General features: G+C 37.2%; 1 protein-coding gene across 3 annotated transcripts in view; it reads right to left on the bottom strand.

Moving 5' to 3' along the window:
- Window positions 1-27,959, bottom strand: part of DENND4C (DENN domain containing 4C) — a 108,282-nt gene that overhangs the window by 18,406 nt on the left and 61,917 nt on the right. For 2 of the 3 annotated variants that reach the window (XM_070431731.1, XM_070431732.1), the window contains exons 17-26: window positions 26,330-26,536; window positions 20,480-20,608; window positions 20,159-20,303; window positions 19,687-19,833; window positions 13,116-13,238; window positions 11,963-12,109; window positions 8,053-9,212; window positions 5,109-5,292; window positions 4,321-4,430; window positions 3,849-4,024 (exon numbers count right to left, since the gene is read on the bottom strand). In XM_070431731.1, the coding sequence (XP_070287832.1) occupies window positions 3,849-4,024; window positions 4,321-4,430; window positions 5,109-5,292; window positions 8,053-9,212; window positions 11,963-12,109; window positions 13,116-13,238; window positions 19,687-19,833; window positions 20,159-20,303; window positions 20,480-20,608; window positions 26,330-26,536 (2,528 nt within the window). The remainder of the gene's footprint in view (window positions 1-3,848; window positions 4,025-4,320; window positions 4,431-5,108; window positions 5,293-8,052; window positions 9,213-11,962; window positions 12,110-13,115; window positions 13,239-19,686; window positions 19,834-20,158; window positions 20,304-20,479; window positions 20,609-26,329; window positions 26,537-27,959) is intronic. The other variant, XM_070431730.1, reaches the window with a different exon arrangement.

Below are 27,959 nucleotides of genomic sequence, written 5' to 3'. Positions count from 1 at the left end.
TGGTTTGGCTCAATGGATAGAGCATTGGCCTGCGGACTGAAAGGTCCCAGGTTCGATTCCAGTCAAGGGCATGTACCTTGGTTGCGGGCACATCTCCAGTAGGAGGTATGCAGGAGGCAGCTGATTGATGTTTCTCTCTCATCGATGTCTCTAACTCTCTATTCCTCTCCCTTCCTCTCTGTAAAAAAATCAATAAAATATATTAAAAAAAGAAAAAAAAGAAACAGTTACTCAACAAAAAAGTACAAAATTTATGGAGAATAAAAGTACATAAAAAAGATCTTTAAAAAATGAAGCTATATACCATGCTCACAGATGAGAATATTGAAAATGTCTATTTTTCCTAAGTTAATCCACAAATCTAATGCAAATCCAATAAAAACTCCAGATGAAATATTTTTAAGGAACTTAAAGTTACTCTAAAATTTTTAAAATAAGTGTAACTATAAGCAAAAAAATAATTCTATATGGGGGGAACTTATAGAAACAACACGAAGAATAATAAAAATAATATGATCTTGACAAAAAGAAGAGAACAGTGTTTACATGGGAATTTGAAGTGCATGTGGGATCAAAGACCTAAATATCAGAACAATGTTCAGGAGAAAATTTTCATGTCCTGCAGATGGGAAGGAACTTTTAAAACAAGACTCGAAAAGCACAAATCATAAGGTTTAAAATTAATGGGTGAGGACAGCAAAATTAATTATTGCTCTTCCGTGAATTAATTTCAAGAATATTCAAGGTAGAAATAAATAAGAAAAAGAAAGCTTAATATAAAAAAGGGCAATGGTACAGGCAATTCATAGAAAGTCCTGGAATAACAAGTGTAAGAGGCATTTAAACTCTCTAGTATTCAAAAAAATTCAAACAAAAATGAGATACCACTAATACTCATCCTATCTAATAAAAGAGAAACATGGTAATTAACCATAACTTCACTACCCTTCCCATTGGCTAATCAGGGCGATATGCAAATTAACTGCCAACCAAGATGGCGGCCGGCTGCCAGGCAGCTGAAGTGAACAGGAGGCTTGCTTGCTCCAGTGATGGAGGAAGCCAAGGTTTCCCGCCTGCCTTGCCGGCCTCTGAGCTTGCTCTCTAAGAAACATTGTTGCAAATATAGAAGCTAAACAAAACTCCAGAAACCTGCTTTCAGCCGTCAGAGCTGGAGCGAGCAGGACCGAAACAGTGTTACAATTATAGAACCCAAACAAAACCAGATCCCTGCTTTCAGCAGCTGAGGCCTCAAGCTGGAGCCGGCCTCAGAGCTAAAGCCGGCTCTCAGCTCCAGTGACAGCTATAGAAGGTAAATAAATCCCAGAATAAAAAAAGAAAAGAAAAAAGGAGAGGTTGGGAGCTTCAGTCGCCCGCCAGCCTGAAAACGGCCCTCAGCCCCTCACCCAGACTGGCCAGGCACCCCAGTCTGGGTGAGGGGCTGAGGTGAACCCCACCCTGAAGGGGGTGTGACCAGCTGCAAACAGCCATCATCCCCTCATCCAGGCTGGCCAGGCACCCAAGCGGGACCCCCATTCTGATCTGGGACACCCTTCAGGGCAAACCAGTCAGCCCCCACCCGTGCACGAGGCCTCTATCCTATATAGTAAAAGGGTAATATGCCTCCCAGCATGGGATCAGCAGGGCCGCGAGGCCTCCCGAACCCAGGATCAGCGGAGCCGCGAGACCTCCCGGCCTGGGATCAGCAGAGCTGTGAGGCCTCCTGGCCCCTGGAGCAGCGTGACAAGGGGCAGTGCCCAAACCCCCTGATCACCCTACAGCTCTATGTGTGACATGGGGCGGGGCCACAACCTCCCTATCAGCCCTGCTGTTCCTGACAGGGGAAGGCGCCCCAAACCCCTGATCGGCCCTGCTCTGTGCCTGATAGGGGGGAGCTCCCCAACCCCCTGATCGGCCCTGCTCTGTGCCTGATAGGGGGGAGCTCCCCAACCCCCTGATTGGCCCTGCTCTGTGTGTGACAGGGGAAGGCGCCCCAACCCCCCCATGGGCTCTGCTCTGTGTGTGACAGGGTAGAGCCGCAACCTCCCCATCAGCCCTGCCCTGAGTGTGACAGCAGTGGCGCCCCAACCCCCTGATCGGCCCTGCTCTGTGGGTGACAGGGGGCGGTGCCCCAAGCCCCTGATCCACCCTGCTCTGTGTGTGACAGGGGGCGGTGCCCCAACTCCCCTATCGGCCCTACTCTGTGCGTGACAGCGGGGAGCTCCCCAACCCCCTGATGGGCTGTGCTCTGTGCGTGACAGGGGGTAGCTCCCCAACCCCCTGATTGGCCCTGCTCTGTGCGTGACGGGGTGGCACCGCAACCTCCCCATCGACCCTGCCTTGAGTGTGACAGGAGGCGGTGCCCCAACCCCCCAATCCGCCCTACCCTGAGCGTGACTGGGGGTGGCATCGCAACCTCCCTATCAGCCCTGCTCTGTGAATGACAGGGGGCGGCGCCCCAACTCCCCAATCGGCCCTGCTCTGAGCCCGACCAGGGGCTGCACCTAGGGATTGGGCCTGCCCTCTGCCACCCGGGAGCGGGCCTAAGCCAGCAGGTCATTATCTCTCGAGGGGTCCCAGACTGTGAGAGGCCACAAGTGGGGCTGAGGGACAACCGCCCCCCCCCCCCACCAGTGCACAGATTTTTGTGCACTGGGCCTCTAGTTAGAATATAAAAATCAGAAAAGTGATAATACCAAATGCTGGTAAGGAGGTGCAGAAATGAAAATCCTTAGAAAGTAGTACTGGGAGTGTCGCCACCTGGGAAACAATCTTCCGGTGTTTATTGAAATCATGTATGAAACGACCCAATGGTCTCACTCCTAAGACTTATTCTGGGAGAAACTTCTTCACAAGTCCAGAAGTAGAAATGTATTTTACCTTATACTGTATCACTGCAGTGATATTTATAGCAACAAAGAACTAGAAGCAACTGAAATATCCAACACAAGGATAACAGATAAGTAAAATGAGGTATTAACTCCAACAGGAGAAAAGAAATTAACTAGATTTACATATAGCAACTCAGATAGATTTTAAACAGAATGATTACAAAAATAAGAGACTTTCAGCATTATTCTAATTATGTAAGTTAAAAATACATAATCCTGCAAAATAACATATTTTATAAGCATATATATTCAAGGATACACCACAGACAGAACAATGGCTTTGTTGGATAAAGCAATGGGAATGGAAATGGGCAGGGGGAGGAAGATAATACAAGAGGGCCCTTACACAACCACTGATACTACATCAGGAACTACAGTATGATTTCACTCAGCTCCACACCTGAAGCCAAAAGGAAAAATGAAGAGGAAACACCTATACAATTGGATATTTTTAAGAAGCAGTTAAAAGTGGACAATATGGAGTGCTCCATAATATAAATAGAATATTAAGTATAATTACTTAGGTCAGCATAGTTACAAACTCTCAATTACTTAATGGCTGATTATAGATCAGCTAGACTCCTCATTGTTCAGAATTTGGTCATTTCACTGTACAGAGGACTACCAGTTAAGAAGAGTTCAAGCATCCCACCCTCCATTTTTTTGTTTGTTGCTAGAAGACATAATTAAGGTCACTCTGGCAGAAAGTTTATAGTAATGACTAACACTCGAGTTTTCAATTAGCTATAAAGTTTAGCTGTAAGAATTAAGTGCTAATTATATGTTAAATAAAATGGAAAAGTAATCTCCTATATTACTATTATTTTCTACTCAAATATGGAAAGTGATGGAGAGAAAAGAAAAGAACACCTGGGACATACCATGAATATTTCACTCTTTCCCCAGGAGTAATATGGTTGGGGGGCACTTACCTCTTAAGGGAGCTTTTACAATACTAACCTTGCAGAGCCTCTGAAGTCTTTAAACTCTATATTGAGAAGAGGCAAGAAGTTGCTTTTACAGAACGGGCAAGTTGTATTCAAATTTGAATCATCTGCTGTCCATCCAGCCATAATTTCTTCATCATAAACTAAGGCCCCACAAGCTCTGCACTGTGAACAACTTGACATCAAAACCTAAGAGCAGAAACGTGCAGACACTGAAAAGCGCCACAGTGATGACCTCAAGAGACCATTTTACCTTAATACACATAGAATTTTATTTCTTTTGTTGATCCAATTTGGAATTAGGAGTTCAATTACTTTACACGTAAGTCTACCAGTTTATTGCCTTGCTTATAAAGATATCAAACAAATTTGACAAAATGATTTATTATTCTGTTGACAAGGGTATCAGGGGATTCTGTTAAATGTCACTTTGAAATAAAAATATGTTCACAGTCACTTTATCATGAGCAGAAAGAGAACTTTACCTCCATTGCACAATTCTGAAAGATGCTAGACATGCTGGTGTTTTGAGAAGAACCATGATCTGATTTTTCAAAGTCCTGCCCTTTTATGCCTCTTGGAAGTAGAAGTTCTCCTAGAAAGAAGTAACCATCATAACACATTATGTAAGAGACTGTCCTTACTCTTAGCAAATGCATACTTAAGCATTTGGGGGGACGTATATGACATCTGCTATTTATTTTCAAATGGCTTAATATAAAAAGGTGTATGTATTATATATATATTATCAGAATCACCTGGGGAATTTGCTTAAAAATATATACAAATGTTCAAGCTCTAGGCTAATATTTTTTGAGAATGAGTCTGTGGGATAGGGCCTTAGAACTGTGTATTTTTAACCAGCTTTCTGCTTGAATACCAGAGTTTGAGAGTTCCTCTGCTGTAATAGTGAAATCTGAGCTGTTATTTTTTAAAATTATAATTCTATTTTATCCAGCTTTCTATTCTGAAAAAGTTCAAATGTCCTGAGAAGTTGAAAGAATCATATAGTGAATAATCATATATTCTCCACCTAGGTGATTCTGATACACACTGAAGTTTAAGAACGAATGATATAATCCACAAATATACACAACTAAAATCATTAGCTGTAGTATTTCTAGACCACATAAAATAACAGTGACAGTATGGTGTGGCTATATTCAAAATCTATTTGTTGAGATCATCTCATCAAATGAGGCTTACTGTACGTGTCATGGGAGAAGGGAAAGTAAGGGCATACATTAGAAGAGAGGACAGTTCTTCCCCATACCTGCTGAGTAATGGGATTTTCCTATATCTCCGCTGCTGCTGCTACTGCCAAGGCTTGTGTTACTCTGGGTAAGTTCACTGGGGACCAATGCTGAGATACTTGTGTTAGGTGACATATTCTCCTCCAAAACATGGTCTTCAAGGCCAGCTGGGAAGCTGTAATCTTTATTATTATTAGTTTCCTCCTTTAATTGAAAAAAAAAAAAAAACACCCAAAAAACACAAAACCACACACACATAAGTAATACCTTCACCAATGAGAATATATTTATTCCACCTTTTTCAGAATTAAACTCCTTTATAATCCTTAAGTAACCCCTCCCCCTCCCCGGTATTTTTCAAAATGATGAACTTCTTCTGTTATTTGTTAATTTCCCTTCCAAACTCGCAAACATTCAGGCAATGACCTATATAATACTTTAAGATTTTGCTGGGCCCCTGGTTATGTTTGGGGTATCGGATGCCTCTCAATACTCAGCATCATAACATGAAGGAACTCTAGGAGTTCACTGTCCAGTGGGATCGGGGATGGCAACACAAGTGATTAGGAGCTTTAGTCAGACAGAGCCAGAGTGAAATCTTGGCTCCCCATCACGTATTAGGTATCTGACCTTACAAAAATTACTTCTCTAACATCTAATTATATCATCTGAAAATATGAGTCATTTAAAATAAGGTGGTTGTGCCCTAACCGGTTTGGCTCAGTGGACAGAGAGCCAGCCTGCGGACTCAAGGGTCCCAGGTTCGAGTTCGGTCAAGGGCATGTACCTTGGTTGCGGGCACATCCCCAGTAGGGAGTGTGCAGGAGGCAGCTGATCGATGTTTCTCTCTCATCGATGTTTCTAACTCTCTATCCCTCTCCCTTCCTCTCTGTAAAAAAATCAATAAAATATATTTTAAAAAATAAATAAAAAATAAAATAAGGTTGTTTTGAAACTTTCAGCTGGGAATATGATTGTTCAGAGTAACAACCATCAATAGTAGAGATATTATGAATAAAGTTCCAAATACTAGTTCTTCACCATTGTGATTATCAATGCTTTAGTTTAAATAAAAACATTTCAATAAGCAGTCTTTTTAATTTTTTGCTTTAAAGAAGACTTGTGTCTTCTGTATTATAAAACCATATCAAATGATAAAAATTTTTAAATACAGATATGCATGACAGGAAATAAAAGCACTTATTATACCAATACCCAGAGTACAATCAAACTTGATGTATATTCTAATTTAAAAATATGTATGATAAATTTTTATGAAATAGAAATTGTTTTTAACCTATTGTTTTTTAATCTATTCTTCTTATGCAATTCATTTTGTAGAAGATTTAATGAGAATGAATGACATTATTTATACCCCTCCATACTAATTCAATTTACTGATGTACTATTATGTATTTGGCATATCTTAAACATTCAGAATGCTTTAAATTTTACATAAGCTACTGATGAATTCCCTTGAGCTACTTTTACACTATAAAGATTTTATAGACTTTTTATTCTTTTCTTCCTTTGAAATTATTTATTAGGTATATCTTATTTGCTTTGCCAGGCACTGGTATTGGGGCTATAGCAATGAAAAGAAAAGAAAGATGAAGTTTTGGAATTTACAATCATATATTCCAAGTCCAAATTACTCTGTATAAAGCTTTTTAAAAACACTGTTAGATAAAATTTCAAATATAAAATGGCTCATCTTTTTTTAAAATAATGCCAGGTTAAGATACTTTTGAAGCTACCTTATTTTGTCTTTCCTTAACTGACCTTGTAAGCTCTTTAAATACAATATACAATTTGTGTTATAATACTGTACTTTTAATTCAATTAAGTTTGCCTATAAAGTTTTCCTTCAAACAGTATACAAGTCTTATCTGCCCATTTTAATTTCCTGATTCTACTTACTATTTAGAACTTTAGCAACCTGAAACTGATTATATTACCTTGAAAATGCATGTTTTAAGCCTCCATACTTTTCCCATTATTCTCTCAAATACACATTCTGTCCTCTGATCACTTTGACTAACCCAAAGCTTTCAATTTATCTATCAAAACCCAACTTAGGTATCATCTGCTTTGCTCTTTTTGACAGTCCCCACAGGAACATTTTCTAAGATATTGTTCCCTTCTTTGCTACTATAGTGGTTAAGAGCATGAACTCTAGAGCGAATCTCCGAGACTTCAAATTCTAGTTCTGCCACTCACTAGGTTGTATGACCTGGGGAAGTTAATTAACCTCTATGAATATCAGATACCGCATTTATAAAATGGGGATAACAGTAGTGCCAACCCATGGGATTGCTACAAAAATTAAATAAACATATGTGTACATATATATTCATGTATAAAAATAAGCATATAACTTATGGCAATACCTAGAACATAGTACTATAATAATAATAAACATTTATAGATCTGTTTTTTCTACTAAAATACTATGATTCTTTAAACACGTCAAAATTTTAGTTTTCTATGAAACAAATAAGCAAAATTTCCCCACTTCTATTTTCATAAGAAGATCTAACAATTAATTCTCTTTACAATTATTTTTAAGAAAATTACCAGTTTTTGTTATGCAGTATGAAATCTATGGATCAAGCTGTGAACAGAGCTCATATATATTAAAAAGATAACAAAGGTAAATTTATTTAAAAAGTGAAGTGCTATGCAAATATAACATGGCACCATTATTAAATTAAAACATTAATCATTAGTGCTTTCAAAGAAATGAACTTAATGTATTGATCTATGGAATTATATAGTCCTGATATTCTATTGCTTCATTATTAATTTCCTTAGATGTAGGCTCAAGTCATTTAAAGAAATAAGGTATGTACAAAGTTTTAAAATATAAATACCAAAGTTACAGAAATCTCTAAATAATTTGTATATTAAAAATACTATAAACATTCTAATATCAGATAGACTACACACATAAAACACTCTTACCTCATCATCTGAGTAGCTGTAGGCAGTCGCTACAGCTACCAACATCTTACTGGCTACTGTCGCTGCTTGTTTCATACCCGATTTTATGACATCTATCTTGGGCCCTGAGAGTATATTATCCAGCTTTAGTCCTGACAAAGAATTTACCACAGAACCCAATGAGCCATGTGGTGAAGAACGCACCAGTGCTGATAAAGAAGTTGGACGTTCTTTATGACCTCGAGAGGGAGTCTGTTGCTTGAAACGCCCAGTAAAAGTTTTAGACCTAGACACTGCGGGGGAGCTCTTTTCACTTTCAGGCTTTTCCTGCACTGGTGGATCATGATCTAAAGGTAGGCTTGATCTCCTCTCTACAGGGTGAATAAATGCAGTGGTAGTTCCAGACTCTCTGTTTCCCTCTCCGTGTAATTCCATACTAGAAGACTTGCTACCCAGGGGACTCTTTAGGTTCATATAGTTTTCGATTTCATCAGCCAGATTACGTGCAATAACTGGAGAAAACAACTTATCTTCAGAATCAGTTTTTTCTACTGTAAATTCAGTGGCTAAAAGAGACAAAGGATCTAGTCCAGTTTCAACATCTTCCCTCTCAACAGCTTTAGCAACACCATATAAACTATTTCTTTTATTTATTAGATCTTTGGGCTCTGCTTTTAAGTCTCTGGACTGATTACTGTCACTATCATTTTGTAGACTGTCATGTGTATCCTTCGTTATAGTAGTTGTAGCTACATTGTCATCAATCACAGGTTCTAGGAGCTCTTGGCTTTCCTCAAGCATCTCCAACACTGAAGATCTGTGCTCAGAATCCCAAGTGCTTTCAGGCCCACGAGTCCTAGTATCAGCTAGATGACAGCCAACACTCTCCAAGCTATGGGTTTTTGCAATATGAAGTAGAGAAGTCTTAGGATACGTCAGTGCTGCTGTGAGAATCTTGGCATCTGCTCCCATCATGATAGCTACTTCACTTGAATTCAAATCCAAACTGCTCTTCTTTAGCAACATTCCTGCTCGACTTTCAGAACTAAAACTACAGCTCCTCTCTGGAAAATGCTTTTGTCTCTTTTCTCCTCTATCACCATTCTTGAGATTAGTAACTTCACCAAAGACTGTATCTTCAATTGGATCCAGAGTAGAAAATAGCATATTTGATGTACTACCTAAAAGAGAAAGTATAGTATTAAGAAAGAATCTGTTTACTAAAATAGTATTTTAAAATTTTCTGATTTTTTTGAAAGTTACACATACTCCATAAAAGATTCAGAATATTTAGAGGGAAAAAGAAAGCATACAGAAAAAAAAAGTACAAAAAAACCTCCGTTCAACCCTGCCTCCCAGAGATAACATTTTAATGTATAATCTGCCTTTCATCTTCTATGCAATACACACACACTTTAAACAAAATCATGCAATATATACTTGTACTGTTTACTAAACTATATCTCACTTGTCAATATAGATCTATAGCTTACATTTTAAGGGTTTAATATACAATTTAAAAAATATATTCTGGCCTGGCCGATGTGGCTCAGTGGTTGAATGTCAACCTATGAACTAGGAGGCCACCGTTCGATTCAGGGTCACGGCACATGCATAGGTTGCGGGCTCAATCCCCTGTAGGGGACATGCAGGAGGCAGCCTATCAGTGATTCTCTCTAACCATTGATGTTTCTATCTCTCCCTCTCTTTGAAATCAATAAAAACATTTTTTAAAAAAAGGCATGACTGCCCTGGCCAGTTTTGCTCAGCACCGGCCCCTGAACCAAAGGGTTTCATTCCCATCAAGGGCATGTACCTGGGTTGCGGTTTGATCCCTGGCTCTGGTCAGGGTGCATGCAGTAGGCAACCAATTGATGTGTCTCTCTCACATCAATGTCTCTCTCTGTCTCTCTCTCCCTCCCTCCCTTCCCTCTCTCCCTCTCTTTCTAAAAAAGCAATGGAAAAATAATATCCTTGGTGAGGATTAACAACAACAAAAAACATTATGACTTGAGAGATTTGAAGGGAAAGTCTTTAATAAGGGTTTTTAATTTTCCACTCTGATTTCAAGCTTCTTTTTCTTTTGATTCTTAAAATACGTTTTTATTGGTTTTAGAGAGAGGAAGGAAGAGGAAGAGAGATAGAAACATCAAAAAGAGAGAAATATAGATAGGCTACTTCCTACATGCCCCCTACTGGGGACTGAGACGCAACCTGGCATGTGCTCTGACCAGGAATTGAACCGGCAACCTCTTAGTGCATGGGACAATGCTCAATCAACTGAGCCACACCAGCCAGGCCCAAGCTTCTTTTTAATCTTCCAAACTGGTACCAACTAATAATTATAATCATACCAATTAAACAGAACTAATAATAAGCATTTAGAGATATTTAAGCTTTTAGGGGAATCATAAGCATATTTTACAAATTTGTACCTGCTTTGAAAACTTTTACCAATATTTGAGAAACAGATCTTTGCAAATTTACTGGTTCTCATAGTATCTGCAGAAATTTAGTGGCACATTTTGTTCAATTTTAAAATGAATTTGACTGTTTGATGTATTGGCAAAAGCCCCATTACCACCTCTTTCTTCCTTAATAACATAAATCTTCCTAGATCAGGATGTAACATGGAAATAAGATGAGTAAAAAGGGAAGGAAACACACAGACCATGTCCATTTCAATATTCTGAGAAGATTCTAACCCTTTGATGAAGAAAACTCTGCCCTCCTTTTTTTTCTTAACCTGCTATCAATAGGTTAGGAAAATGGGATACAGAACATACATATAAATTATTTGTTCTAAAAACTTTTAGCTCCACCTCATGTGTGCTGCCTCCCCCGCCCCCCACACACACAAAAATGAAATGACTTCATGTCACAATAAATACAAAAATAAAAAGACTTTAGGAATAAGAAGTTATTCCTACATAGATTTAAAAAGCTGGGCAAATTAAGTTCTATAAAGTCAAACAATAGATACACTTACAGACAAGAGAGTTGACTTTAGAGAAGTGAATTATAGCTACTAACAAAGAGCACAGGATACAGGCTAATTTCATTATCCTTTAAAATCCTACACTTAGATGTATGCCTTAAGAGTATTTTGAAAAACAAAAACACCCACAAAAAATAAAAGAGTACTTTGGAGGCTATAACTGAAATTAGTAAACTCAAATTCAAGGTAGTCACACATAACAATTATTCATTATAAATACTTAATCACAAATAAGTGGCTCAGGGTGCTTATACCAACTGGGCCAAAATTAAAGGCTCACTGGCATTTTGTGTAGATAGTAAATGATATCAATCATTTTTTTCCATTTCCCTTCAATGACAGGCATTACCCTATCACACATAAGCGCACTTGAATTTGATCACATCACTGCATCTCTGTTTTTTAAAAATATTTTTAATTGATTTTTAGAGAGAGAGGAAAGGAGAGGGAGAAAGAGGTAGAAACATCAATGAGAGAGAAACATCAACATTGACTGGCTGCCTTCTGTATGCTCCCTGCTGGGGGTTAAGCCCGCAATCCGGGCATGTGCCCTGACCAGGAATGGAACTGGCAACCTTTTGGTGCATGGGTCGACGACCAACCACTGAGCCACCCAGCCAGGCTTCATCTGTTCTTGATGAGTACAGGAAGCCCTATAGTCACCTCTCATTACCGACTATGAGAAAGTGGGACCAAACTGAACAGGCACCCCAATAAAAAAGGTATTCCAAATAACTAAACACTATAAATATCTCTCATTTTAAGAGTTAAATATCTTTAAATAACTATTTTAGCTCATTTACAGGATTTAAACTTACTTCTGGCTCTTCAGCATCTTCATTATAATTAAGTCAACACTTTAATGTCATTAAACACATGTCTATCTGTAGAAGTATATTTTAAATATTTAATAACCAACACATAAAGACTCACCAGTGCTGCTTTTCCTGCCGTTGACATCAAATATACCAGATGGCACTTTCACAATACTGCTGCCCCACGCAGGAGGCTCAGTTGGACTGTGTGGCTCTCCACTAACTTGTGAATGTTTTGCCACCACAGCAGAGACATCACACACCTCTGAGGAAAAAACATTTGAATGTTATCGTTCCTAATTGTGCCAATATTGAACAGAAACCATCTATTTGATTTTAATACATTCTAGGTAGTTTTCCACCTCCAAGTGAGGATGAATATGACTATTTTATTACTGATTATGTCTGATTTACTTTATGCCATAAATGTTGCCAGTAATGACTGAAATAAAAGTTTTATTTTAGCATTCAATAATCCTAACTTGAGCATTCTTAAGTAAAGCTCAGGCCTTCAGTTATACTCATCACTTGTCAAGTAGGAGAAGGGCTTGCTTCTGGCATAAGTGGAGCATAAAGAAGGCGACGTCAATGAAGAAAGTACTTAAAAAAAAATGATTCCAAATGATCTGGAAATGAAAACATGATTCGGGTGCCTCCCATACACACCCTGACTGGGACTCAAACCCGCCACATTTTGGTGTACAAGATGATAATCCAACCCACTGACCCATACTGGCCAGGGCGAAGAAAGAATGCTTTAGTGTAAAAAGATAGGAAGAACATCTCATTACCATAAAGCCAAAATATTCTTCCATATTTCTATAAAATGATTACCACAAATAATTTCTACCTCAGTGAGTTCCATAAAAAAACAAGAAACCACAAAGACTATATTTAAACTACCAATAAAAAATATCCACTTAGATATTTGAAGGACTTAGCATTTTAAAATAAAGGGGACACTAGAATACAAGTTTGATGACTCAAAGTTTAGTCTTGGTTCTGTCACAACGTAGCTTTATATACTTGGCAAGTAAATACTTTAATGGGTCACAGTTTACAACAAAACTGAGGGCTGACCTACTGAGTCTTTAAAGACCTTTTAAATTCTAAAATTCAGATACTATCAAAACCTACCATATATAATGGTACATAGTATCTTATAAGCTCAGACCTTACATTTCTAAAAATTATCAACTAAATTATCAAATAACACTTGTAGTTAGCACAGGTATTTTTCTAAGTAAAGTTAGAAAATATCAGTACTTAACCTTCTATTTGCACTTTTGTTTTGGTTGTCAATTCTCTTGCTAATTGTTCTTCAGGCACATGAATTTCTGCATCATCCTTTATAAGTTCATCCTTAGACCCATAGCCTTGGTCAGACTGACCACCTGTGAAAAAACAATGCAGGCTTACATAGAAATGTTTTCATATACTTACAGTCCAGCTATAACATTGCAAAAGAAAATGACACTGATCTACATAATTAAACTTAGAGAAAAGGAAAACAAGAAAACTTACAAAGCACACAGAACATTTTAAAATAGTAAGAAGCAAAGAACAGTAGGAACAGGAATACCAAAGACTAAAAACCCATTACACATTTGAAAGCACTGAATCTTAATTTCCTTATCTGTAAATTAACAGATTTGGACAAGATGTCTTTTGGAATGTTTCTATAGAATGCTACTTTTTGTGTAAGAAGAGGAAATAAAACAAACATATACCTTCTTACTTTTGCAAAAAGAAATGAAGGAGTAATAAAACAAAAACAAAACCTGTTACCTACATGAGGTGGGGCAAAATAGGATGGAAGGGCCCTAGCCGGTTTGGCTCAGTGGACAGAGCATCGGCCTGCAAACTGAAAGTCCCGGGTTTGATTCCGGTCAAGGGTACTCGTCCAGGTTGTGGGTTTGATCCCCAGTAGGGGGGCGTGCAGGAGGCAGCCTATCAATGATTCTCGCTCATCATTGATGTTTCTATCTCTCCCTCTCTATTCCTCTCTGAAATAAATTAAAATATATTTTAAAAATAAAATAAAATCTTTAAAAAAATAGGATGGAAGGGACAGAGAACCTTTTCTAAATATGGCTTGTTATAGTCTTTATTTTTGGAAAACACTAATTTCTAAATATTCATAAAAATTAGATCAATAAAGTGGGGATATGGGAGGAGAAGTAACTAAAATTGAATACAAACAGAAACAAATGAAACAAACTCTATTTCATATGAATAACATAACCACACTGGAAAGATGGGAGGACTCATACAAGTAACTTTGGAACACATTATTTTGAATATATACTCTAAGCCTGGGGGTAACAGTCAAATCCTGAACTCCTTATAGGGGGTTTGTTTTTCACAGGGGAATAGATGTAGCAATTCTGAAATTATTTATTACTCAGGTCTGAGCAAATGAGTAAATGTGATGATATTTCTGGGAGCCAAGATTCTTAGTGTGGAAGAGAGAATTAAAAAAAAAATAATGAAGGAAGGCAAAGAAAAACCTGTGGGCTTGATTGAAATCAGAAGTAGTTCTACTATATAAAAACATATTTTCTAGCTCTGCTGAATAAGTCAAGAAGCAGTAACACCTTGGTAGTAGTAAACATATCTATAGCCCAGACCTTGGTTTCTAAAATATTTGCCCATTAAAAGAAACCTAGGATCCTCAAAGAAATGGCTGATTCCAGAGCTCAGGCAGGGAAGGTATAAGAGTAAGTCAGGAACATTTTATTATGCAAGAAAGGAAGTGCTCCAAACATGATAGACCCGGCCAGTGTGGTTCAGTGGTTGAGCGTCGACCCATGAACTAAGAGGTCACTGCTTCGATTCCTGGTCAGAGCACTTGCCCAGTTGTGGGCTCGATCCCCAGTAGGGGGATCAGTAGGAGGCAGCTGGTGGATGTTTCTCTTTCATTGATGTTTCTATCTCTCTATCCTTTACCCTTCCTCTCTCAAATCAATAAAAACATATTAAAACACACACACACACACACACACAAACACACACAACCACAACAACATGAAGGAGACATGCCTAAAGGATATATGATAGAATACCATCTTATAAATGTGGAGCGAGTATAGAGTTGGTAAAACCACCAGTTTATAACCATCACAGTAAAGACTGGTTCAGGCAAGAATCTTCAATGGATGCTAAATTTAAACAAGAAAATGTGATAAGAAAGAGGCTATTACTGCACAGCCTCCCAGTGTTTCCTTACAGATGGCTTATTATCTGCAAGGGGAATAACAGTAACTCAGAGAAACCAAACATTGAGACTAGTGATCACAATGAACCTCACCAATGAGGAGCAGACAGACACCGTGTGCCTCTGGGACATTGTGTGCCTCTGCCACGTGAAAATCTGAGAAGGATACAATATCACTTTTGTAGCAGAGCCATGGATGCATCACCTAATCTAATCACATGGAATATCAGGCAGGCTCAAACTGAATATTCCACAAAATAACTGGACTGAATTCTTCAAAAGGTTCAAAGTCATGAACGACAAAGAAAGGGTGAAGAACTGTGCCAGGTTAAAGGAGACTAAAGAGAGGCAGTTAAAGTACCACAAAGGACATTACAATAATTGACAAAATTGGAACACAGACTATAGATTAAAGCAGTTTATCAATTGAATTTGGTAACTATACTGTGGTTATGTAAGAGAAAATACGACTGAAGTATTAAGCGGTAACAGGGCAAGATATATTGACTTGCTTGCACATGATTACAAAAAATAAATATGCTTATAGAAAGAAAACAATAAAACAAATGTGACAAACTAAAAGTGAGCACATCTAAATTAAAGTTATTTAAGAGTTCTCTATTATTCTGCAACATTTCTATAAGTTTGAAATTATTTAAAAATGAAGTTTTTTGAAAGTTTATTTTGGCTTTAAAATTGTATCATTTGCCGAAACCAGTTTGGCTCAGTGGATAGAGCGTCGGCCTGTGGACTGAAAGGTCCCAGGTTCGATTCCGGTCAAGGGCATGTACCTGGGTTGCGGGCACATCCCCAATGGGGATGTGCAGGAGGCAGCTGATCGATGTTTCTCTCTCATCGATGTTTCTAACTCTCTATCTCTCTCCCTTCCTCTCTGTAAAAAATCAATAAAATATATTTTTAAAAACTGTATCATTTAAAATCAAACTAAGGCCAGTTACTAGATAGTCCTTTTATAAAGGACATCAATGAAAAACACATAAAATAAAAAATACAGTGTCTTATACTTTTTACTACCACTTGTTACACTGCTGCTTAAACATTGGGTTTGCCCAATATATAACAAAAGAACTAAACTTCTTTAAATGCCATTAGAATGACTAATTTCAGTCACGTTTTGATTGGCTCCCTCAGAAAGGCTGCTAAAACAAACACCGTGGTGCAGTGAAAGGACACTAGACTGGAAATTGAGTAAACTGATCAAGCCCAGATATGCTCCCGAACAAGTGACTCAGTATCAGGTACCAAGTGGAAAAGATTCTACAAGATAATTCTTAATGAAAAGAGTAACTTAAGCATCTGGGCTACAAGTCTCCAAAAATATAAAATGACATCACCAGAACTCTACAGAGATATATAATAATTGTAAATTCAGTACTGGGTCTTCAGCCACTTGAAATGCAGCTGAAAAGAAACATGAAAAAGGGGTCTGAAGTTTCTTCTCCAACTACTGGAATTTTTATGTCAATTACACAGGATTACTAGGAGATTTTTTTCTATTAAAGGAGACAAGTTTAAAAATTTAGAGGAATAAGGAGAGTAATTATTATTATTATTATTATTATTATTATTATTCCTGGTGAAATGATTTCATGCCACATTATTTTCTTGGTATTTCATAAGTGAAATCCATCTCATTTATAAGTATTAGAAAACATACAGGAGAAAATAAAATAAGGTGGCTTTAAAATGAAAGTCTCATAAAAATTCCTACTTGATAAAAGAAAGTTAAATTCCAAAGAGGATTGTTACTTAGACTTATGTTGACTTTCAATGATTCATACATGCTTCTGTAACTATGCAGGTAGTTTTTCACATAAGAATTCAGATCAATCAAAACAGCCTGGTACTGCTACAAGAATAGGCATGTAGATCAATGGGCAGAGCAGAGAAACCAGATATCTACCCAAGCCATTATGCCCACATAATCTTAGGTAAAAGAGGCAAGAGCATACAATGAAGTAAAGACAGTCTCTTAATAAATGGTATTGGAATAACTGGATAGCTACATGTAAATAAATGAAACTGGATCACCAACTTACACCATACACAACAATAAACTAAAAATGAATAAAATATTTATATGTGAATCGTGAAACCATAAAAATCCTTGAAGAGCCCTAACTGGTTTGGCTCAATGGATACAGCGTTGGCCTGCGGACTCAAGGGTCCCAGGTTCGATTCTGGTCAAGGGCATGTACCTTGGTTGCGGGCACAACCCCAGTAGGGGGTGTGCAAGAGGCAGCTGACCGATGTTTCTCTCTCATCGATGTTTCTAACTCTCTATCCCTCTCCCTTCCTCTCTGTAAAAAATCAATAAAATATATATTTTTTAAAAATCCTTGAAGAAAACATGGGAAACAAAATATCAGACATCTCACGTAGTAAAATTTACACTGATACAATGCCAAGAGAAACAAAGGAAAAAAGAAACAAATGGCACTACATCAAAATAAAAAGCTTCTACAAAGCAAAAGAAATCAGCATCAAAATGAAAAGAAAACCCACTGTATGGGAGAACATATTTGCCAACATCTCATAAGGGGTTAATCTCCAAAATTATATATAAAGTACTCATACAACTCAACAAAAGGAAGACAAACAATCCCATCAAAATATGGGCAGAAGACCTAAATAGACATTTCTCCAAAGAGGACATACAAATGGCCAAGAGACATATGAAAAAAATGCTCAGTCACTAATCATCAGAAAGATGCAAATTAAAACAACAATTAGGTACCACCTCACATCTGCCAGAATGGCTACCATCAATAAATCAACAAATGGCAAGTGCTGGTGAGAATGTGGCAAAAAAGGAACCCTAGTATACTGCTGGTAGGAATGCAGACTAGTACAGCCACTATGGAAAATAGTGTGGAGTTTCCTCAAAATATTAAAAATGTAACTGCCATTTGACCTAGTGATCCCACTTCTAGGAATATATCTGAAGAAGCCTGAAACACCAATCAGAAAGGATATAAACAACCCTATGTTCATAGCAGGGTTATTTACAATAGCTAAGATCTGGAAACAGCCCTAGGGTCCCTCAGTAGACGAAAGGATAAAAGAAACTGGGGTACATTTATACCATGGAATACTGTGCAGCAATAAAAAAGGATCTCTTACCCTTTGAGACAGCATGGAAGGACCTGAAGAGTATTATGCTAAGCAAAATAAGCCAGTCAGAGAAAGACAAGTATCTCGTGATCTCACTTATATGTGGAATTTAATGAACAAAACAGATCCAGAGACATGGAGGCATGCAAAAGACTGAGGATCCTCAGAGGGAAGGGGGGGAGGGGAGGGAAGAGATCAATCAATGAACTTATATGCATAACCCATGGACACAGACAATAGTTGGATGAAGGCCTGGGGTGGGGACAGGAATGGGGGGGGGTGTCAATGGAGGAAAAGGGGGGGAGCATTTGTAATACTTGCAACAATAAAGATAAGTTAAAAAATAAAAAGAATTCAGATCAGTTTTAGCAAGCAAAAACCAACTCAACAGGTGAACACTGAAAGCTTTAATGACCATAAAACTATTGGACACAATAATGCTATAAACCAACCACAAAATAAGAATTATAGTAAGGTACAGTGTATTTACAAATAAGGTAATAAGTTTGCAAATTGATCATCAAATTTTAGTTGAATATTTTCAGTAGTACATATATGATTACACTTATCTGAAGGAGAAAAAGCCCAAAGAACTATAATTGTTTCCCACTGGTAACAAAACTTAAAATACAAAAGGTCTCTCCCAACCCTTGCATGTCAGCAAAATTTAACCTAATAAATGGGAAATTACCTGAAGTGGTTAATATTCAAGAGTAGAATTAACGCACACGTGTATCCATAGCTTCACGTCATACAAGTCTGTCTGAACCCCCACACCATGACAGCCAAGGACAAATGCAGCACCAAGAAACAGCACAGAGCAAAAAGCAAAGCAACAAAGAGCAGAGAAAGGAAACTTCAGTCATTGATTCAAGATATCAGATGAAGCAAAGGAATTAGAATTCTTTTTAAAGAAAAGCCTGAGATATTAACAACAAAAAGAACAAATAAGAAGAATGATATGCAACACATATATATCTGCTCAATGTGCTCCTTTAATTATGCTTAGTTATGCCCACAGATTTGTATGTAAAAGTAGCTTCAGTAATTTCTCAGATTTTTAAAAGTGTCATTTAAGGTAATGACTATGCAGAAAATACTTTTTCTCATGGTATGCAAATTATTCTTTCCTCTTTAATATTCATAATCTCAAAAAAAGATTTGCAAGTTCTGTCATTAACATTCAAGTTCCTCATTGCACATTCACTAACAATTATATCATCTACTTTCACAAATGAATGATGAACAAATACAGAGAAGTTCCATGCCTAGAGCCTTTTGCACAGCACTCCAAAGTTAACTATAGGAAATAGAGAGAAGTGAACAACAATCAAAGGTATAATTCCTTCCTTTATTTATATACGAGAACAGTATTTTAAAAGTACATAAAGCTCATATTACCCAAACTCGAGAGGGGTATAAAAGCTTTTTAAAAAAGGAAAGACTTAGCATGAGATTAAGTGAAGGGTTAGTAAATCCAGATTTAGTACCTGTGCTAGAGTGATTATCAATGGAATCAAGACTGATTAAATCTCTGACGAAGACTGTGTGCTCCCCATTGTTAGCATCATTAGAACTATCCACGCTACCGTGGCTCACCGTGTCCCCATCACTTCCACCTGTGGCATTCTGAGGAGCTAAAGATAAGGACAACAGCAGTTCAATAATTCATGCACTGACAATATCAAACTAAACATCAGTGACCCATAGTTCATTTAAAGTTGCAGAACACTTTCTAAATATGGGGGTGGGGAGAGAATTTTGGGCTAAGGTAATATATCTTTAGTTATATATAAAATTATCAACTAGAATTTGATTTACGTTTTCTACTTCATATAATTATACTTCAAACCACAGAAATTATACTTCATATAATTAAATTATACTTCATATAATTAAAATTCATAGAACTATGAAGCTTACGGTTCAGCAAGAAAGTATCTTTCCAATCACATGTATTACCTGATATTGAGGAGACCTGTGACTTTTGCACGGATTTTTTAAGCGGCTGCCTAAATTGTGCCAAGCCACGTACCACATTCCGTACCTTCGTCCATAAGAAGATACCACTGCGGGTACTGCTAGGCCACGGGCTCTCCAAAACTACCTAAAAGTAAAATAAAGGTAAAAGTAATAGTTATTAGAAATATTTGATTTTTGAAAATATACATACATATATAGTACATATATAAAAATTATACCCCAAACCCTCTAAAAGAAGGTATTAAAAAAATTATCAGTCTTAATAAGGAGCATACATTGCCCAATGTCAATCCTACTTACCTTATTATAATAACCATAAGTAATAGCATTTGGCTTTATGTTAGCAGTTTTCATTTCAAATAAGACTCTGACTGCTAAAACAGGATGGCCCCAAAGTCCACAAAGCTGCATTACTACTCGATAGCACACCTAGCAAAAAATAACATCGAAGCATTAGTAGTAGTCAGCACACAGTCCATCCGTGACTTGTAGAGATTTTTAAATGATTTACCCAATTCTTCTTCTCAAAGTTATTAAGCACTACTTTTTCTATTGTTGTGGTTTGAGTGACTCCGTAAATTATTTGTAAAACTCATTCATTAATAGAAGTACCAGGATTATTGACTGTCGCACTTAAGATCTATGTGCATGTGTGCCATTTGTTTCAGTAACTAAGTATGCACAAAGAGAATGACTATTATTCTCCATAATTTAAAAAATTCGTTTTTAAAATCAAGTATGATTAAAATAGCTCTCTCCTAAATAATGTTTTATATTCTGTGCAAAAGGAATTAAAGACAGCATTCTCTAGGATGCCAATATAATAAAAAGAATTCTGTAAAACCATGTCTTTAAAAAGTATGTGAAAAAGATAGAAACAGAACTATAATTAGCAAAAGCTTTTCTTGGCATGTGTTTACCAAGGGGGTCCAGATTTTATCATAAGAGGACAAGTCAATTGGTTACTCCTCTAAAAGTTAGAATCTTACATATTAAAAGATGATGGCAGAAAACATAAAGAATGAAACAGGAATCTCAATGATCCTTGGCTAAGAGGTAAGCCAGTTTATACAAACAGTGACAGGGCAGTCACAAACTTATTTATAATAAATAAATAGTTTATTCTGAGAATAAGGAGTGCTCGCTTCAGCAGCACATATACTAAAATTAAAATAAGCATGGCCCCTGCCCTGTGCAAGGATGACACACAAATTTGTGACTAGAATAAGGATATATACACATAGGAGATATTCTTCTTGAGACTCATAAAATGTGCTGTTTGTGACAGAGTTGCTTAACAACTGTACCATTAAGCCAAGCTGCTCTTTCTACTAAAGGAGAAAGTAAATTTTGAGGAAGGAATTATATTCAAGAGAACGGAAGAGATGAAATGTGAAGAGATAGCTGAAGAGGCAGAGCGTCATTAAGATGAGTACTATGAAGCGAGAAATGCACAGTATAACTTAGGAGCAGAAGGTCAGAAACTGTCAGAGATACTCTACAAATGACCAGGTTAAAGATGTTTTATGAAACTACATGAATTAGGAACAACTGAAGGAACTAGGTAAGATGTATGAAAGAATGAAGAAGAATGTGACACAAGAGGGTACTTCAAATATCTGAAGAATTGTCACATAAAAGAGGGAGTAAACAGTTTGTGCAACTCCGAAAAGCTATAGAGAGGTGGAACTGAGCTCATCATAAAACACACACACTTTATTTATTTATTTTTGTTAATCAACAGAGGATATTTTTGCCATTGATTTTTTTAAAGAGAGAAAGTGGAAAGGAGGACAAGAGAAACATCAATGTGAGAGAAACACATTGATTGGTTGCCTCCCACATGCACCCTCAACTGGGGCCAGGGATCGAACCTGCAACCCAGGTATGTGCCCTTGACCAGGGCCAATGCTCTAACCATTGTGAACACTGGTCAGGGCAAAACACACTTTATAACAAGTAGGGCCAATTCAAACATAGGCAAGATCCCATATATTACAAAATTTCTAGAGCATCTCAGTTTTAGGTTAAAGTTATATTAAAGTATCTTAAAGTCCTATTCAACTCTAAGAAAATCATTTTCCATATCAAATTGGGATTAATCTGAATTTTCTAAAATGATTCTAGATGATGAATTTATTCTGAGGTCTGCAGAATGTTCCCCCAACCTTCTAGGTATACTTGTGTAAGACACAGGCACCAAATTAAATAAATAGTAATAACACCAGGGATATAATTGCCAATTGCAGTATTTTGTTGCCTACAACATGATTATCTTCTGGATATCTGTGGTAGAGAAAGATGGCGAACAACTCTGCTACTCCTCACATTGAAAGGTCTATGTCCCTCCCTTTCTTTGAATTGAGGGGGAAGGGCTTAATTCTGTTGTATGACTAACAGAATTCAGTTGAAGTGACACTGTACCAGTTTCCAGGGTTAAGACTTAAGAAACTGCCAGTTTCTACTTCCTCTCTCTTGAAACAAATGCCCTTGGAGCTCTCTAAGCTATCATGGAAAAAGCCCAAATACCAAATGGGGAGGTCCTGAGACTGACTATGTGGAGGGAGAGGGTCCCACCTGAGCCCAGCCTTCCAGTCAAACTTGCCAAGGTACCTGGCAAGCCTTTGAGTTAAGTTGTCTGGGACCCTCCAGACCACACCAGCAAGCAACTGGTTATAACCAAGTGATTCCAGTTAAAGCAATATGGAACAGAAAAACCACACAGAATATTTCCTAGGTTCTTGGCCAAAAAAATTGTAAGACTTAATAAAATAGCTCTTTTAAGCCACTAAGGTCTGGTATGGTTACTCAAAAATATCTGTTAGACTAATGAGACAATATAGAAATAAGCATGACACAAATATTTCATTTTCATTTAAAATTCAGTAAATAGTATAAAAAGCAAAATGTATTATACATTTTAATTCAGCCTCAGTGGCATGTGCTATTTCTGGGTCTTCTAAAGTTTTATGATAAAATCTAGGTTATTACAACTTTTACAAACATAAAATGTAGAGCACAAAGCTGTCAAATTAAAACATTACGCTTATAAATTAAACAGAGGGGCCCGAGTCAGTTTTTCTCAATGGTTAGAGCATCAGCCTGTGGACTGAGGGTCTTGAGTTCAATTCCGGTCAAGGGCAAGTACTTTGGTCGCAGGTTCCATCCCAGCCTTGTTCAGGGTGCGTGCGGGAAGCAACCAATTGATGTTTCTTTTACTCTCCCCCACCACCACCCCCCTGGCCCAGTTCCATTCTCTCTCTCTCTAAAAAAATAAAATAAAATAAAAAATAATGGGAAAAATATCCTTGGATAAGGGGAGGGGAGGGGTAGGGAGGGGAGAAACTGTGGGTTCTGATGGAATATGGACCTGAACATGCACACTACTTACTTGCTGAGGGTGGGGGGAGGGGAGCTATGTGTGTCAATTCATCTGTTTCAAATTTCTTTTTATTTACTAATTTATTATTTTTTAAGATGAATAAGGCACAGTATCATTCTTTTGTAAAAAATATATTTCTGTTGATTTCAGAGAGGAAAGGAGAGGGAGAGAGAGATAGAAATATCAATGATGGGAGAGATCATTGATCGGCTGCCTCCTGCACGCCCCCTACTGAGGATCGACTCCGCACCCAGGGCATGTGCCCTTGATCGAAATAGAACCCTGAACCCTTCAGTCCACAGGCTGGTGTTCTATCCACTGAGCCAAACTGGCTAAGGCCACATTTCTATCTTTTTAAAACGTAGCTAATATATAAACTGCCTCACAGAGTTGCTGGGAATACCAAAGGAAATAATATACATGAAAATACTGTAAAAACTTTAATGTGCTCTTCTATGTGTAATCAATAAACAGATAAAATGCATCAAATATGCATTCTTAAGTATTAAACAAACATTTCTTCCAGCAGTAAAGATGCAATTACTTCAGCACACTACAAATCTCTCGATATAACTTGTTAGAAGTTGAAATAGAAGAAATCAACCTTGAAATTTTAAACCTCTCATTGTGTTTATTGTTGAAATAGAAAAAATTTCTTAGCTTACTGGTTCTAATTACTGCATGTTAGAAAATAAGAGAACATCATTATTTGTACCAGAGACTACCATAGAACTTTAATACCTTTGGAAGAAAACAGTTCTCAGGCAATTCTGATAAGTCTTGTGAACTTAACTTATCAGAGAAATAATCAAGAACTATGCTTTCAATTTAGAGTACAATAACATAATATTTACAGAATACTTTAAAACACTTTAAATGTATACTTTCCAAAAAACTTAAAACATCTTGAAATGCTTCTTAGATATAAAAATTACCAGAATTTTTAAAAACACTAAAATATATGAGATACAAAGCACTGATTCTGATCAAGTACATAAAAATTTTTTTAGTTGTTATTCCACTTACTTATGCATTCATTGATTACTTCTTGTATGTGCCCTGACCATGATTGAACCCGCAACTTTGGCGTATTGGTACAGCACTCTAACCAACTAAGCTACTCGGTCAAGGCTATGGTCGAGTACTTTTAACTTCCAAATAGTTTTATAAACATTAGATGAGAGGAAATGTAATCAACTATGAGAATGGATATTAATACTTGCTTTACATCTTTTTATTTTAAAAGCTTTTATAAATATATAGATAATACTTAGAGAAAAATGAGTTTTAGTATGCCCACAGCATTATCAAATCTTAATACTGTAAATACTGTAATAGTTTCAGATCTTTGCATTTTAAAGAAAAAAAATATATAGCTATCGCTCAAGCTATAATGTGCTCTCTTCAATCCCATTTCTCTCCTATCCTTGTGCTCTCACTCTTTTTCTCCTTCCTCCCAGACATCTATTACTGAATTTTTTCAACTTCATTTTAAATTCTAATCTGGTTCTATATATCATTTATAATTATCTTAACACTAAAAATAATTTTAAAGGGAAAAGAGAACAGAGAAAGACTAAATAAGTGACTCAGCTTCTTCAACTATCTCTTAGGATGCTTCTAAAGCTTAAGAGAGAGATTGCATGGCCTGGCCAGTGTCGCCCACCCAGTGGTTGTGCATCAACCCACGAACCAGGAGTTCTCGGTTTGATTCCTGGTCAGAGCACATACCTGGGTTGTGGGCTCGATCCCCAGTAGGGGGCATGCAGGAGGCAGCCAATCAATGATTCTCATCATTGATGTTTCCATCTCTCTCTCTTTCTCCCTTCCTCTCTCCAAAATCAATTTAAAAAAAATTTTTTTAAGAGAGAGATTGTATGTAAAACATGTAACACATCATTCACTCAGTGCTTACTAGGAGCCAGGTACTATTGTAGGCACATTATGTACATTAACTGATTTAACCCTCAAACTAAACTTATGAGGAAGGTACTATTATTACCAACACCAGTTGGGCGGTTTTGTCCTCCAGGGGACACTTGGCAATGTCTGAGACATTTTTGATTGCCCTGGCAGGAAGGGTTTGCTACTGGCATCTAGTGGGTATGCTGGTAAACATCCAGCAATGTGCAAGACAGGCCAAGGCAGGCCCCCAGAATAAATAATTATGCAGGTCAAAATGTCATTAGTGCCCTGCCGGGTAGCTCATTTGGTTAGTGTCATCCTGATACACCAAGGTTGCAGATTTGATCCCAGGCCAGGACTCACACAAGAATCAACCAAGAGATGCATAAATAAGTGGAATAACAACTCTCTCTAATAAATAAAAAAAATTTTAAATGTCAGTAGTACCAAGATTGAGAAACTTGGAACTACATTTCCAAGTTTCAGATACATAATCTGAAACACAAACTGATTTTATAATGCACCCTAGCACATAGGTCCTAGTGGAAAGCCTACTCCCTATTTGCTTCCTAACAAAGTTATATCAAAAGTAAAATGAAATCAATATTATTTTCTATTTATCAAGGACAAACAATCTGGTCTAAATAATAAGTCTCAGCTTCATTCCAAAGCAGTAATTTTTAAAATAAACATATTTTAAAATAAATAGTAAGTACTATCTCTACGAAACAGAGTAAATGTTTTACCTTTCCTGCTTATAATGAAAATACCTGAGGACACTTTAAAGCAACTGAGAAATAACTTTTCTTAAAAATACAAAAATAAAATTTAACTTAGTAACATTCTCAATTCAGTATACTTGCCTCATCTAGCGGATCCACGTCTGTTTTCCTCATCTTAATAAGTACATCATATGCCTGCTGAAGTGCTCTGACCTTAGGATGAGAAACTCTAACATAGGCTGGGAGACAAATAAACCACAAACTGAAACAATGACTGAAGAGACACTTGGCCCATTGTGGTGGATTTGTATAACATCTCTTCGCCAACTTATGAGCTGTTTTTATCTCCTAGAAAGAGAATAAAACATTATGGTATTTACTAAAATTTATTATGATGGGGAAAGTGAAAAGGAAAGGGAAAAAAAGAATATAATGTCAAATTTTACTCTAAAATCAAGCATTTCATAGTTTTACTTTTGAGTGGCTTCCTACTTAGTGCCACATGGTCTTTCAACACTCACCTACAGAAGCACTTTATATTGTACTGTAACTATTTGTTGGTGAACATAATACATTAGAAATTCCTTAAAAGCAGAAATCATTCATATTTTTATAATATAATGATTAACTAGGTGCCCTTCACATAGAAGGCACTCATGTTTGATGGATGAAAGAATTTAACCATTGATAGCTTATAAGTTCTTCAAAGTCATTTTTGAAAAATTAGTCTTCTCACTCTTCTCCCTGCTAAAAAGTGAAAATGCCCTATTTCCTGCCAAGATTTCCACTTTAACCTCCCTCACTACAGTCTGTGTTAATTCCTTCACTGAGTGATTACATAAAAAGCCCTACTCCTTTGAAGTCAACATAAGTCTGACAAAGATCACTGACCTTCCTACCTAACTGTTTAATAGTCATGTTTTCAACCTCTGATTTTCACTCTGATTTGAATGGAAGAGAGAATAGGTATCAAAATCGCCTGCTGAGCCCTAGCTGGTTTGGCTCAGTGGATAGAGTGTTGGCCTGTGGACTGAGGAGTCCTGGGTTTGATTCCGGTCAAGGGCACATGCCTGGGTTTCGGGCTCGATTCCCGGTGGGGGGCGTGGAGGAGGCAGCCGATCAATGATTCTCTCTCATCATTGATGTTTCTATCTCTCTTTCCCTCTCCTTTCCTCCCTGAAATCAATCAATCAATATATATATATTTATTTCACCTGCTGAGCTTTAACGCTAGATACTATAGAGCCTTCCAGATAAATTAAACTGCTCTAGTATGCCTTGCACTAAAGCTTCCTCTACTGGGATGTGTCCTAAAAAAAATATCCTGGTGTATTAATTTTCTCATGTTCTTTATTTGTACAAGACTTGAAGACATATTTGAAAACACAGTTCCTTCCAGCTAGCCTGGAAAAAAGTAAAAGATGATGAAGATGAGATTTAAAGATTTAGTAACAAAACAAACAAAATAAAAAAACAAAAACAGAAAAAAAAAACACTTAGTAACAAAACAAAATTTTCCCATTTTAAAAACTTGCCTTTAGTAAACTGGTAGGGTAAAAAAAAAAAAAATTCCCTTCAGACAACATTGAGAGAAATGTGTACTATATGAAATTAAGGAACACCTCAGGTTAATCTTAGATTTGGGGGATTATATAAGAACTAGAGGCCCAGAGCACGAAATCATGTGCAAATAGGGTCGCTAGGCCTAGTCTGCGATCAGGGCCATGTCCGCCGCTCCGCACCGCCCCATGACACCCACCACGCCACAAAG

The sequence above is a fragment of the Myotis yumanensis genome, unplaced genomic scaffold, assembly GCF_028538775.1.
Source record: "Myotis yumanensis isolate MYYU_CA2020_CCGP unplaced genomic scaffold, mMyoYum1.0.hap1 SCAF_12, whole genome shotgun sequence".
NCBI lineage: Eukaryota > Metazoa > Chordata > Mammalia > Chiroptera > Vespertilionidae > Myotis > Myotis yumanensis.
The sequence above is the reverse complement of the archived record's forward strand: the minus strand, read 5'-3'. Positions and strand labels throughout refer to the sequence as shown.